General features: G+C 39.5%; 1 protein-coding gene across 7 annotated transcripts in view; it reads right to left on the bottom strand.

Moving 5' to 3' along the window:
- Window positions 1–1,785: 1,785 nt before the first annotated feature.
- Window positions 1,786–13,918, bottom strand: part of MBNL2 (muscleblind like splicing regulator 2) — a 169,441-nt gene continuing 157,308 nt past the window's right edge. For all 7 annotated transcript variants that reach the window (XM_069602397.1, XM_069602396.1, XM_069602395.1 and 4 more), the window contains one exon: window positions 1,786–4,596. In XM_069602397.1, the coding sequence (XP_069458498.1) occupies window positions 4,582–4,596 (15 nt within the window). In that variant the 3' untranslated portion in view covers window positions 1,786–4,581. The remainder of the gene's footprint in view (window positions 4,597–13,918) is intronic.

Here is a 13,918-nt window from a genome sequence, read left to right as displayed (position 1 = left end):
AGCCCTTGATGCATAAGCTAGTCCCTGGGGAATATTCTAAGTTCCACCCCTTCCCCATCCTGCCAACCCATCTCCCACCAAAAGCATGGAGGGAAGTTATTACTGCGTCCATTCATACTTGCGTATGAATCATTCCGATTCACAATAGCTGTCATTTCAACGGTGATAACCCAGTCCAACAGCAATGGGAGTCTAATATTTCTGAGACTCTATTTGGGTGGGGGGTGGGGAGAAGAACTCATTCTTTAAGTGAGCCAGAATTTCCTTCTCACGGATTTCAGAATGTTGAACTGTATCTTGGTTTGCCTGACTGCCCCTAAAAGCTTTAAAGTGTTACAAAAGATCTGTGACTAATAATAAACAAGAGTATATTTGTGAGTGTGAAACATTTTTTAGTTGGGGGCTGCCCCAAATTAAGATACCTTCCTATTGCCAGGTAATTTAGAATAATTTTATTTTATATTTTAACATTTTCTATGCTGAAGACAGAAATTAGTTTCATCCTCTCAGGTTTAAATTTCTCTATTTTTAATGTAGTACCAGAGAAAGTCGGTCTACTCATGAAAATTATACTTCATCAACCAGGTGTGAACAATTTTGAGTAGCTTGTCTTATATTTTTCACTTAAAATAACTTGTTCTCGAAGTCTGGCACCTTGAACTTACTATTAACAGAGAATGTTTTCTTGGCAGGAGTGATTGATACCATAGCAGCTTTTTTAAGTTTTTTTTTTTTTTTTTTAATGTGGGCCATTTTTAACGTCTTCATTGAATTTGCTACAATGTTGCTTCTGTTTTAAGTTTTGGTTTTTTTGGCCATGAGGCATGTGAAATCTTACCTCCCCGTCCAGGGATCAAACCTGCACCCCCTGCATTGGAAGGCGAAGTCTCAGCCACTGGACCAACAGGGAAGTCCCCATCTTTTAAATCATTGCTCATCCAAACATAGAGCGGTTTTTCAAATATCTGCAAAAGTATGCAAGTATTTTTACCCTTGGAATTCCTGATAACACCGTTTAAAAATACAAGTGCCTTTATTTGTAATATGCCTGTCTGTTGAATGTTTGTGTTTTCTGCTCATAAGGGGTCTCATAACCACTCAGGCCTGAAGCTTTAAACCTGCCCTAAAGAAAATCTTGTCTCCCCATTCCTGCCTTAGCTCATTGAGGGGGTGACTTCTGCCAACCCCTGCATGACAAGGACCCTTCCCACCTTCCTTAAGAAATATCATGGGCCTCAAAGGACAGAGAAAGGAGGAGACTGAGAAGGCTCCCAGCACCTCTTGGGAGGTGTGGCTTTGATGAACACCTGTCCACAGGTGTGCTGCTCAGTGGGGCCGGGGTAGCCCCGCAGACCAGGGCTCATCATTCTGCCCCTCTCTGCAGCCTAAGGTCTAAGGCACGTCGCTCACCTGGGCTCTCACCTGAAGCCTGTCTCATGGATTAACAGGCACTTTCTTGTCTGTTAATTAACTGATGTTTTGTTCCCCATTTGGTTACTGATGTTCACATCTCTTCATATTCAGGCAAAATTCTAAAGTAGGGGGCAGAGTGGTGGGATTTATTTTTATTTCACTTTCAAATACTAGAACTACTTCCCAAATGAGCCTTGTAAATTGTGTTTCCTACTATTAAAAATCCAGAGAAAAAAACAAACCCCCAAAACCAAATCAAAAGCCTGCTCTTCTCTGAAGTTACCAACCATTGTCTGTGTGAATGTGAAAACCATTTTGTTTGGCTAATTATCAATCTGTCTCACCAACAAAAAAGTGGAGGAAGACCAGAAATCCTTTTAAATGCTTCTTTTATTTCATTGGTTGTATATTGGGTGAGTGAACTGAATATTACAACCAAAACATAGAATTGATACAAATTAGACTCCTGTTTACACTGTAAGGTAATGAATGAGGGAATTCTTTAAGTGTTACGGAGAGGTTTAGTAGAAATGTTACCAGTGATATGGCTCAAAGAATATTTAGGTGAAGTGCTGTTACCTCCTGAAAACAAAGAGTGAAATGTGGTTCCCATACAAGTGACGAGTTCATCTCTTAACTACAGTATTTGTTGAGTTGCTATCTTCATGTCTTGGTATTGGTGATTTTGTTTTTGTAATTAAACAAAGCATTTAAGATTTATTCATCATAGTCAGACTTCTGAATATAAACAAACTTTTGGCAAATAATATTTATACAGAAAAATAGTTTTAGATCCTCTCAAATCCCAGAATTATTCTATAAAATTACATTATAAATAAATAAAAAGCAAAATCTGTTGTACATATATTTGTACATCTATGCATTTGCCTTGCCTCCTCCTTATTGTAAATGGCATATTTATGACTCTTTGCATATTATAATCACAATTCTGGAAAAGTGGATATCATAGTAAAAATACAGTCTTCTATATTTGCTTAGGGATATAGGTGATATTTTTGATGTTCCATTGTTAAAGGGCTGGAAATAGTTGTGTACTAATAATTTTAAAAATCAAAACCATGAAACAAAAGAAAAAAAAGAAAGACAATGTAACAACAATTAGTCTACTACAAAAATATTTCGGTGATTCCCATAATTTATGTTTTAGTAATGTATACTACGTTTTCAATGAGTTTAAGTGAATTAACAAAGAAAAAAAGAAAAAAAGTTTGAATGTTTTAGGCAAGTTGTAGCATAACTACATTGTTACAGTCGAGAAAATTACAAATATCAATAATACATAAAGATGAAACTACCAAAGAAATACAAGTTAGATACAATACATTTCCACAAATTAAAACAAATGCAACAATACAAGCACTATGTAAGATTATACTTAGAATGTAATTTTTTTTGATAGGGTTATCAAATCTACGATATAAGATAAATAGTCATTAGACTCTGATCAATATTAATTAAAATGGCAGATTTCTTTTTTTCTCAAACAAAAATGATATGGTTGGTGCATCTAGTTTTCAGAACAGGCGGTGATGCCAAAATTTAAAATTTAAAATATTTTACATTCAATCTCAAAAGTCAAAATACTTCAATCACTAATATGTTCACAAAGAAAATGGATGTTTTAAACAGTTACACATAATAGTCATTTATAACAGCTGTTTTGTTTTTTAAACAATAATTTAAAAACTATGTAGGTACTGTATAGGCTATGTGCAACATATAAAATGTGAAATATGAAATATTTGGTATGATAGTGCTTAAAATAAACTTTAAAACAAACTTTCTGAACAAAAGTTAATTGTATCGCTATTACCTTGAAGATCAACCAAGTATTTAAAAAAGTAAACAACATTAAAATATGTTTCATCCATATATAGTATATATATGTATGTGTATATATAATATGTATGTACTTGTATTAAAGTTTTTTATACTTTTGAGACATAAAATATGCTTTAAGGTGAAAGAATTAAAAGAACTTATTTGTTTTTCCATGCTGTAGTCAGTTACAACCCTTTAATCCAACTTTTGAAATGCAAAACAGTAATGGATTTTTTAAAAAGTGAAACTATCTACTTGCTGTTTACGTAGTAATTTAGATTAAAGTCACAGTCAAATTTTCAGTGACTAAACTCAAACATACTTAAATTAGAATATTATACAGATCTCCCCACCTACAGCTTCCTTGTTTGTCTAGGTTTTTAGTTTAGAAGAGTTACTCGGTAACAGGCAACCGGATGGTGAGTTGGAAAGACTGATCCCTTCGGTTAGACTGTCGGCATGGGCCTCTCATGCTTGTCAAGCTGGATGAAGTCTGGCAAAATCTAGGCACTTCTACAAAGTCTCTCTTATAAAACAACTTTAAAAATATACTTGTAAAATAATACCTTCAAGACTTTGTTTGGTTAGGTATGAAACTCACACCGTACAAAGTTTCTTTTTCAAACTATTAATATTATTCTAGAATCACATGATTCAATGCGGCGTCTCCAGGCAAACCAAATACCGCACTTCGATGTGTCCCCAGTACTTGTGCTTGAATTTCCATTCAGATTTTAGACCTGCAGGACAGGTAACGGTTTTACTTCACTTCTCATCTCTGCTGCAGCATTCGTGTTGTCAAGAAGTGAAACACAGCTCTGATCCAGTGGGTAAAATGAAATGACAGTAATTGAAGTTAGAATTGAACCTGCCCCTGGAATAGGTTTTTTCTTTTTCTTTTTGTTTTTTAAACTAATGCTAATTGCTTATTGCTAACTTTGAAATATTCTGAGTCGAAATGAATAAATTGGTTGGACTTTCTGCATCAGCTATAGTTATGGAGATAAGACAATATTCCTAGGACAGAAACTATGTTTAGAAACCCTTTAAAAGTAAACTTTATCCTTTATGTCCTTTAACATCACAGCTGGTCTCAGGTAGTTAACTATCTTAGGTTGGAATATACTAAGCATACCATATTTAATACTCATATATGATATAGCAGCACTAGCTTCTTAGAGTTGTGGTCTGTCCAGAAGAACTAAACCTTTGTTTAGCATGCAGTTTGTGGCAATTCTATTGAGGAGGGAACAGGATAGTATGTACAGTAACATTGTTTAGCTATTCTCAATGCAGATTCTTGGCATTCCATTCCGTTTCTGCTGATTATTTCAGAATTATCTGTTAAAGAAAAAGACAAATGTGATTTAGACCGCCTTCTTGAGAGAAGAGAGCTAGTTTAAGTCTTACTCATTGAAAACAGACACTTAAAAATAGGAATTTTCTGCCATTTCTCATAATTCTGATGCAATTATAATTCTGCATAATCCCCACCCTTCATGCTGAAAATACTTTGGCTTAAGCACTGATACTGTGCAGCCACTGTCAAGAAAGGTGATTCAAATGCACAGCGTTTTCTGAAAAAACTGTGACTGCATACATGTTGGCATGCAGTGCGTTTAGATCTTTCCTTTTTTAGTTTTGTCTTCGTATCTCCTAATTATATATTCAATTATCATTCAGTTAATATTCGTTAATGTGATCAGGAAGTCTAATCAATGAATTAGTTTGTACACAAAATGTTATCTGTGAAGATTAAGTATACATATTTAAAATGTGTAATGAATTAAGCAATATTTATCTATTAACTTGCATTTGTCACTCAAACATATATTCCCATTAAAAGTAATTTTGTTCCCAAGATAGTCACAACAAGTTTCAAGTTCAGGAGCTGTTTAAATGCCCCATATTAAAGAAACAAGAGATAACATTCTAATAAAGCAATTACAACAGTCAATAATTCCTACAGCACAGATAAAACTAAACCATCAAATGCAAACCATGGTTCGTGGAGTTTGATCTAAGTTCATTTCCAACTCTATAACTTTGCAAAGGACAGGGAGCTTGTCCTGTGTGACCCACTCAACTAAGTGTCAAGCTTAAAAGCCAGGCTTTTGACATATTTTAACAAAAATATTTATTTTTTGTACAATGCTTTGACCAAACTTTGTGCAATTAATAAACAAAATGTTTATTTATTAAAAAGCCAAGAGTCTCTGTTTATGAACTAACCAGTAAAAATTCTTCATGGTCAAGGTCATTCACTGTTCCTACACACTGGGATCCAATTCCCAATAAAAGCCTTATTTCTATAATTTCGTACCCTATTCTGTTAGAATTTATAACATGGATTTTTCACTTTAAGTGGGTGTTTCTGCAGTTTATATAAAACAGTTTTAGTACATACATTTAAATAATTTCTCCTATGAAATAAGTATCAGATTTATTTTATGAGAATATGATATGTATAGAACTGATAAAAAGAGAGGAAGAATTTGTGTATGTTAAATGCTTATACTAAATGAAAACTTAAAACTTTGGATAAGACCATTTTTTTGTTTTTCAGAAAGTTCTAGGAATTTAAAATTGAGAAAAAATATCTCATGTACTCATATATGAATAAAAATAATGATATGATTTATAGGTAAATATTATCATAATATCTTTGAATAGTCATTGCCTATAGCCAATATTCAAATTCTTCAGATGGTTATAACTTCATTTTTAGATTTAGATATTTGAGTATTAAATAGGAATTAGTCTATTTTATCCCTTAGCTTCCATCCTGTCTGTAAGGTTTCCAAATGAGAATGTGCCCCAGGATATGAGATCATATCCTGTTTTTTTCTCTTTCATTTTACTTTAGCAAAGTCTCTCTAAAATATTTATGGAAAACAAATGTTCAGTTTCTTACATTAAAATAGAATAATATATGTTTTAGAATGTATTCACATTCTTGCTTATTAACTGAAATGAAAATGCCATACAGAATGAAAATTCCTAACCACCTGGAAAGAAAAAGTATCTAACAGAGAGCCCAGGAATGGGCAAATCTATAATTATAGAACGTAGTTACAATGATGCTTTGGACTTGAACTTGACGGATGTGTCAAACCACCCAGGTCTAACTGAATCAGAAATCAACCTTGAAACTGGGCTCACCCAGACTGCTTTTCCCCTCTGCCCCAGCCTACACACGATCCATTATGTGGATAAAGACACATAAATTGTCTTTATCAGGCACTACTGACCTCTAAGCTGTGCTTCCTGGCATCTTGGCCAGAAAACTCTGACCATAGCCTGGTCTAAGTCTTGGGCTAGTTTGAGGACCATATGTGTGGTATTAAAAAATGAATTGTGCCCCTAGCACCTGTGAGTTTCAAGAAGCTTAAGAGATTTGATCTTAGAAGGAAGGAAAGCTTTGGGTGTTTCATTTTTTTGGTGGTAGCCTTTTTCTTAAAAAATACCATTGGATTATTAAATTTCTTTTCTGAGAAATATAGCTTGGTACAGTCTGAGTGAAGTGTACTCTGGGGTGAAATACATTCAGGAATCCAGATGAGGGCCAGTTGCCAGCTGAGAGCCTCTTATGAACTCCTGAGTGTCTGATCGCTGCTTCTGATATTAGAAGGCGCACGACATTACAGGTCTTGGGACCCACAGGGAGGGGAAGACAGCCTCCACCAGGAAGAGACTTCTGGCGGGAAGTGGAGGGCCAAGTAGGAAGGGTGTGGAGGAACTGTTTTGAGGGTAAAAGGGCTCTTCTGACTAGTTTTTCATATGGCTTTTACTTAGATTGTATTTTAAATTCACACCAAAAAAACCATAATTTAAAAATAGGATGAATAGGGAATTTTGTGTGTTTTCTGCTGTCTTTCCTTGGAGAGTCTTCACACCAATTCTATACGAACATACAAACTATGTTCTATACATGAAAACTTCAGCCTCCATTGTCATTTCAATAGCCAAGAGGACCGAAAGCTTCTGGAGGTGACTGAATATTTCAATATATCTAGGTACAAAGCATACATTCCTAAAAGAGCAGGCTTATACGTGGTCCTGGGAACATTGGTTCTGAATCCAATATTGACAGGCCCTAATCCTGAGTTGGTCCATTAAAAAAACAAACAAAAAAAAGGTTAATTAAACCACAGTTCTTGAAAGTGACCTGCCCAGACTGGCTGTCAGTGGTGTCCTTCCTGCCCTGCACTTGTCAAACCCGAGGCTGATACCCAAAGTTCCTTCCTCAACCTTCAGGCACCAAGGCTCAGACTTTTTTTGGAAAAGGCAGTTGCAAACTCCCCTGGGGTCTGCCAGCATTTGTGTAAGTCAGAGAAATAGCTACCATGCTGGGTCTCCTAAAAGTCCCCTTCCTGAAGCATCCTTATTGTCTTGGTTTTCATTTTAACAGATACTCCCCTGATTTTCCAGGAGGCCCTGAGAAATTCCTATCAGAGTCTGAAGAGTTAGGTCACTGTTTGGCAGACACGGGTGAGGCAGCATGGGCAGTGTTAGCTGGCTTGGTGATGCACCAAGTTCTTGGGCAAACCAGCACGAGCTTAGAGATGTTGGCTCACCCTCTCCCTGGCATGGGAGTCCCCTCCAGGGTATAGTGATAGTCTGCAGCGCGACCAGGATAAGCAGTGATTCCAAGGAGCAGGTTTGTACCCCTGATGGTGCCAGAGGAGATGCTCAGAACCTCCTGGGAGTTTGGGAACCAGGGAGAGGTGAGACCAAGGGGTGGGGTCTGGAGTGGACAGAGCCTGGAATGCTGGATGGGAGGCAGCAGTGTCTAGGCTGCAGGAACCAGATGTGCAGAAGTTGCTGATGGACTTGTGAGCTGCTGGAAGCCCCCAACCCCACCAGGTCTTCCTTGCCTGGGTGGTCAGCCACATCCTACCCTAGGCCTCCTTTGGACAGATGCTGCAAAGATGTCTGCTTACGTAACTGGAGCCCCTACCCAATCAGAGTTCCACTGCTCCAGCTTCCAAGGAGCCCTGGCAAGCTACATGATAGGAAAAAGGAATCAAATCAGACGGTAAAAGCGTCTGCCTACAATGCAGGAGACCTGGGTTCGATCCCTGGGTCGGGAAGATCCCTGGAGAAGGAAATAGCAACCTTCCTGGTACTTGCCTCACAGGCAAGTACTCTTGCCTGGAAAATCCCATGGATGGAGGAGCCTGATAGGCTACAGTCCATGGGGTCACAGAGTCAGACACGACTGAGTGACTTCACTTCACTTCATACTGAACAAATCTCTTCATCTCTCTAATAGACTAGACCTTCAAATAAGTATTATTTTCTATAACAGAATCATGATGAAGAAGAGGATTAAATTATTAGAATAAGATTTTAGCTAATCTTTCATGGTCAAAGTCTTGAACTGAAAGCATTATTTTCAATTTCTTTTTTCCACTGAAAGGAGGACACACAAAAATGAGAATAGCTGATGTCCACAAAATCGGTGATTCTATTTTTTAATACAAAGACACATGATCTCAAATCATGACTGCATTCATAAATCTTCAGTGGACCCCCTAGTTGTAACAAGACTGTCTGCAAGGCAAAACTATCAGTTGGCTGCAGCAATGAGCGTCTCCTCTGGCTGGTCAGATTTAAGAACATAATGATTTGGCTTAATCCATATCCTTAAATTATTCCTATATGAGGCCAATACACAATTAGTCTCATTTTTATTTATTGGAGACAAAATATGAATGGACTCAAAGAACATCAGATGGGTTGTTTTCCCACCAAATGTGTTACAAGGAACTATTTAATAACTGCATCCCCAGTGAAGTGCCTACCATTGACTTGTAGTATAATGGCGCTTCCGTCCATGGGGGTTCTCCAGGCAAGAATACTGGAGTGGGTTGCCATTCCCTTCTCCAGGAGATTCTCCCAACCCAGGGATTGAAGCCAGGTCTCCTGCACTGCAGGTGGATTCTTTACCATCTGAGCCACCTGGGAAGCCCCAGTGTAATGGTAATCAAGCTCATTGCAAAGAGGACTGGGTTGGGCACTGCCTGAAGACTCAGCCTACGGGGGCCAGGCAGGAAGTGTGCGTAAGTGGGTAGGTCAGGTGGGGAGTGTAGCAGATGGACGGGCGCCTGGCTAGAAGGAATGGAGAGGCAGCTACTCAGCTCCAGCCAACTGTCACCTGCAGAAACCGGAACTCTAGATGGCCTGACCTTTCCATTTGCCAGAAGAAGCTAGAAATTCAGCCACTGGTCCACACTGGAAAACAACTCTGTGTGGGTTAGCTGTATCTTTGGGCTGAATTCAGCTATGAGCTGCCGGTCTGTGTTTTCCTTGAGCCTTCCTTACTTTCAGTTAATTAATTTTGGGCCCCATGGGTCTTTGCTGCTGCATGTGGGCTTTCTCTAGTTTGGGTAAGTGGGGGCTACTTTCTAGCTGCGGTGCTTGGGCTTCTTATCGCAGCGGCTTCTCTTGTTGAGGAGCACAGGCTCTAGGGCAGGAGGGCTTAGCTGCCCCGAGGCACATGGGATCCTCCCGGACTAGGAATCGAACCTGTGTCCCCTGCATCGGCAGGCGGATTCCCACCCACTGGACCACCAGGGAAGCCTGAGCCTTACTTTTTTGGAGGAGATATCTGCTAAGCCTGGATTGCTAGCTTCCTGAGCTGGACAGCAGCCAGGGCTGCAGGCACCATGCAGGGAGGCAGCAGTGGTGATGGTGGGCGGGATCAAGACAGCAGGTCTGACAGGGAGTTAATCTTAAAACTTTCAGAGAGTTTTCTTGTACCCAAAGGAGCTGGCTATTTGACCAACTGGCACCCTCTACCTAAGAAGAAATGACTGCCTCTCCCTCGACTGATTCAGCAGGCATGAAGTACACACGTTGCCCTGTCTTTTCCAAGATGATGATGGATTTAGACTGAGTCCCTCTTGGGCCCCTACCTTTGGTGTGCACTTGAAAAAGAGCTGACCAGAGTGAGAAATGCACTCAGTGGAAAGCAAACCAGTCTGTGCAGAAGCTGCAACCCTGCCCTTGACTGCAGGGCCAGCACGATCGCAACAGCTGAATTAACTAGCACTTATGCGAGAGGGTTCAAAGAAAACAAACCAACATATAATCTCAGCGCTTCAGAGGCGTCTAGTATTAATACATTCTGAGTGTTCTACCTTGTGGTTGATCTCCAGGAAATGTACATATAAATAATGTTGGAAATGTACATATAAATAATTTTGGAAATTGTAGGCTTCCAGAAGACTTCTAGACGTGTTCACACTTCTTATGTAAATGGGTTCATGGCAGACAGTCAGAGACGTCAGATGCGTTATCCTTTAAAATGTTAGCTCAATATTAAGTTCAGTAAGAACTCTTACTGCTTGGCTTAAATGATAGGAATAAACATTTCAGTGAAAAGACCAACTGTTTCAAGGGACCCGAACCATGAGAAACAATTGGAAAAGAGGACTAATTAATGTTTTAATTAAACATTCAATACGGTCTTTGTAATGTTGAGTCTGGAGAGGCAGATAACTTATACCTTATCAAATATTTGTGTGGCCTTGCTGAAATCTAAAGGAATCCCAATGGATCTGGATGCCACTAGCATAAGAGCTCAAGTGGATACTCCTAACCAGGGGCGTTGCATAAACCAGGACCACAATCAAGTTTCATAAGGTTGGGGGTCAGTGTCTCATTCCTCTCCAGATTCCTAGCGGGGCTGGCCACATAGCATGTACTTCTTAACTCTCGGTTGCATGGATGGCTGAACAAATAAGAATTTACTGAGGACATGATGCCATAATGTTGGCATTGACAGAAGACCAAAAGACCCCTCACAAGTGAGAGGTAACAATGGGTGTAGGAAAAGAGCCCCTTGGACAATCTATACCTCTTACTCTTTCAGAGAAGCTAAGAATTTAAGAATATCCAAGGAAAAGGAACATCCATCCCCATCCACCCAGCCCGTGTTCTCTCTAGATAAAAGGACAGATACTCCAGGCTGGGGGCAGAATCACTCAGAGGACAGAAATACGGCAGGTAAACAAAAATGCCTCCTGAGGACAAAATTCTAGGCCTGGCAGAGTTCTTAGCAATCTTCTCCCAGGCATGGAATTGTTTAGTGGCCAAGCTGTGTCTGACTCTTTTGCGACCCCATGGACGGTAGCCCACCAGACTCCTCTGTCCATAGAATTTCCTGGCAAGAATACTGGAGTGGGCTGCCATGTCCTTCTCCAGGGGATCTTCCTGACCCAAGGACTGAACCCGTGTCTCTGGCATTGGCAGCCAGATTCTTTACCACTGAGCCACCAGGGAAGCCCTTTCCCATGGTTACAAGGCCCTGTTTCCTCAGAAAGTAATTAAAGAAAGGGATGTTTCACTGTCTCCTTAAACAAAACCTAGTATTAAGCTAAAGACAGAAAACTGAATGGAATTTCCTAAAAATCTTGCCAAGCTAAGGAGGCCTGCCTGTCGTTCACCACCCCAGTATCTTTGTCTTTATTCCCGGTTTTGCTGTTCGGCCACTCACATTCCTCCTTGCCACTCTCCACTGGGCCTCCCCGCTCCTCCAGGCCCTGCACTGTCTAATATGCTCTCCGTCTTCTGCCTAGCCCTCCACACGTCTTCTCCACAGCATCCTCTACTGCCTGAAATTTCCCTGGTTTTGTCTGAGAGGTGAAATTTTTGTATTTTGGTTGAGGCAAACTGTACAAAAGCAGACAGACATCTGTAGGTTTTTGGCAGCCAAAGAACTCTGTGTCTAATCGTAGAGTGGATTACGATGGATGACCAAACTATGAATTACGGAAGTCAAAGCAAATGCCTTTGGTCTCTTGGTGGACCTATGTCATCAGAGTAATTCTCATGATACATGTCCAGGAATGAACACTTTCAAGAATGCTGACCTATTTCATGACCATTTGTAAACTTGAAGTGTATAGAATGTTCAAAGAGAATGTGTGGTATATGAAAAGACACTGAAAACCTGGCAAGTTCATCATTTGAGGGGAATACTGTCCTGGGTTGGTGGGGGACAGTGTTTCCTGCGATACTGTTTTCCAAATAGATTTTTATTTATACAGAAAAGGCATAGACTGGGCTTCGGGGAGAAAACTCTCAAACATGACAACCAGTTTCACTCTTGAGACGAGCAACCTGAGGTTGGTTGGAAGCCCTACAATATTTAGCAGAACTTAAAGAACAGCTTAGTCAGGATTCTTGCATTGTCCTCTGTCATTAACATAAAGTTTACATTGCAAACTCTAATTCCTCTCTTTTCAACAACATATCATTTTATTGATGACTCATGACTGTCTGGTATTTTCTACTCTATGATATTTGAACAAAAAGATTTTTCAGCTATACTTTCTAAAAATCATGTAAAATATTACTATTTGAGTTTCTCCCTAAAAGGCAGTAACACTGACCTTATGAAGACAACTGACCAGGGTCCACACTGACAATTGGTATTATCTGGATATAGTACATATGTGGAAACTCTTGACTTGAGTAAGATTCTACTCCTTGCACAAGTCCATGTTGCCTGGAAAAACCCAGGCTCTTTTATTTCAGTGATGCCTGAAATACAGGATCCCCTCCTCCACCCCAGACCCAGCTGAGGGAATTCTGAGGACCACTTCTGTCGCTTTCATGGGGAGATGGGAATCTACACCTCAGATCCATCTGAAAATCCATATGTCATGCAAAGGTGACTTTTTCTCCAGAGTGATATAGAGGAGTAAGAAGGGGAAAGCACCTGAGAGGAGGCTTTTTACTCCGTGCACTTCCCTGATGCTATAGAAGTGCTGAAAAGATCACATCCAAGAGTGTTCTGTGCTCATTCAGGAAGAGAGGGGCTGTGAGACCGTGTCTGCCAGAGAAGGTCAAAATAAAATGAAATGCTAGACTGGAAGGGCCACACAAAAGCCAGGAAAAAAGTAGTCATCAAACCAAATAGAGTACCCAAGTCAAATAAAGAGGGTGCTCTGAATGCTTCCGGGGCCACCCAGGACCAGGTTCCAGCTTTTATCTTCCTATTGATCTCCTGGAAATCTTGGCTCCATGTGGTATATCCCATTCCTACTCCAGACGCCTTCCCCAGTGAACATTCCAATCACCCAGCATGGATTATGGTTCTCCTATCCTCAGCTGGTGGAGAAGGTGAAGGATTTTACTATCACACACTGTCTGGAAGTTTTGGCTAAGCATATGCTTTTGGCATCTTTCCTGAATCCTAAAGACATGGAAACATCCATAACATGGTGTTTGGCCTCTTCCATGCTGTTAGCACAGTATTATCCTTGAGAAAGGTCATGAGTGAAATAAACTACTGTCAGCCAGCCTGGAGACTTAACCATCAAGTCCTTCACTGCCTCTACAGGAAAATTACTTGAGTTCCAAACCAGGTGGCAAAAGAAATTCTGAACAAACATTTTTAAAATTAAGGGCTGTCTGTATATTAAGGAAGGCTAAATTCCTCTACTATATCAAGAAATAACATATAGTAGTTATGTCACACTATTTAAAAATATTCTAAAATATTATAGAAACATATTATAAGAGATAAATTTATTATAAAATATTTATGATATAAAATATTTTTCTAAGAATATTATATTTAGAATATGTGCTTTGAGATGTGGCAGAAACAAAGCTATCTGAGATTAGTCAGGCTGCCCACATCTGAGGC

Source organism: Ovis canadensis, chromosome 10 (assembly GCF_042477335.2).
Source record: "Ovis canadensis isolate MfBH-ARS-UI-01 breed Bighorn chromosome 10, ARS-UI_OviCan_v2, whole genome shotgun sequence".
In the NCBI taxonomy this organism is placed as follows: Eukaryota; Metazoa; Chordata; class Mammalia; order Artiodactyla; family Bovidae; genus Ovis; species Ovis canadensis.
The sequence above is the reverse complement of the archived record's forward strand: the minus strand, read 5'-3'. Positions and strand labels throughout refer to the sequence as shown.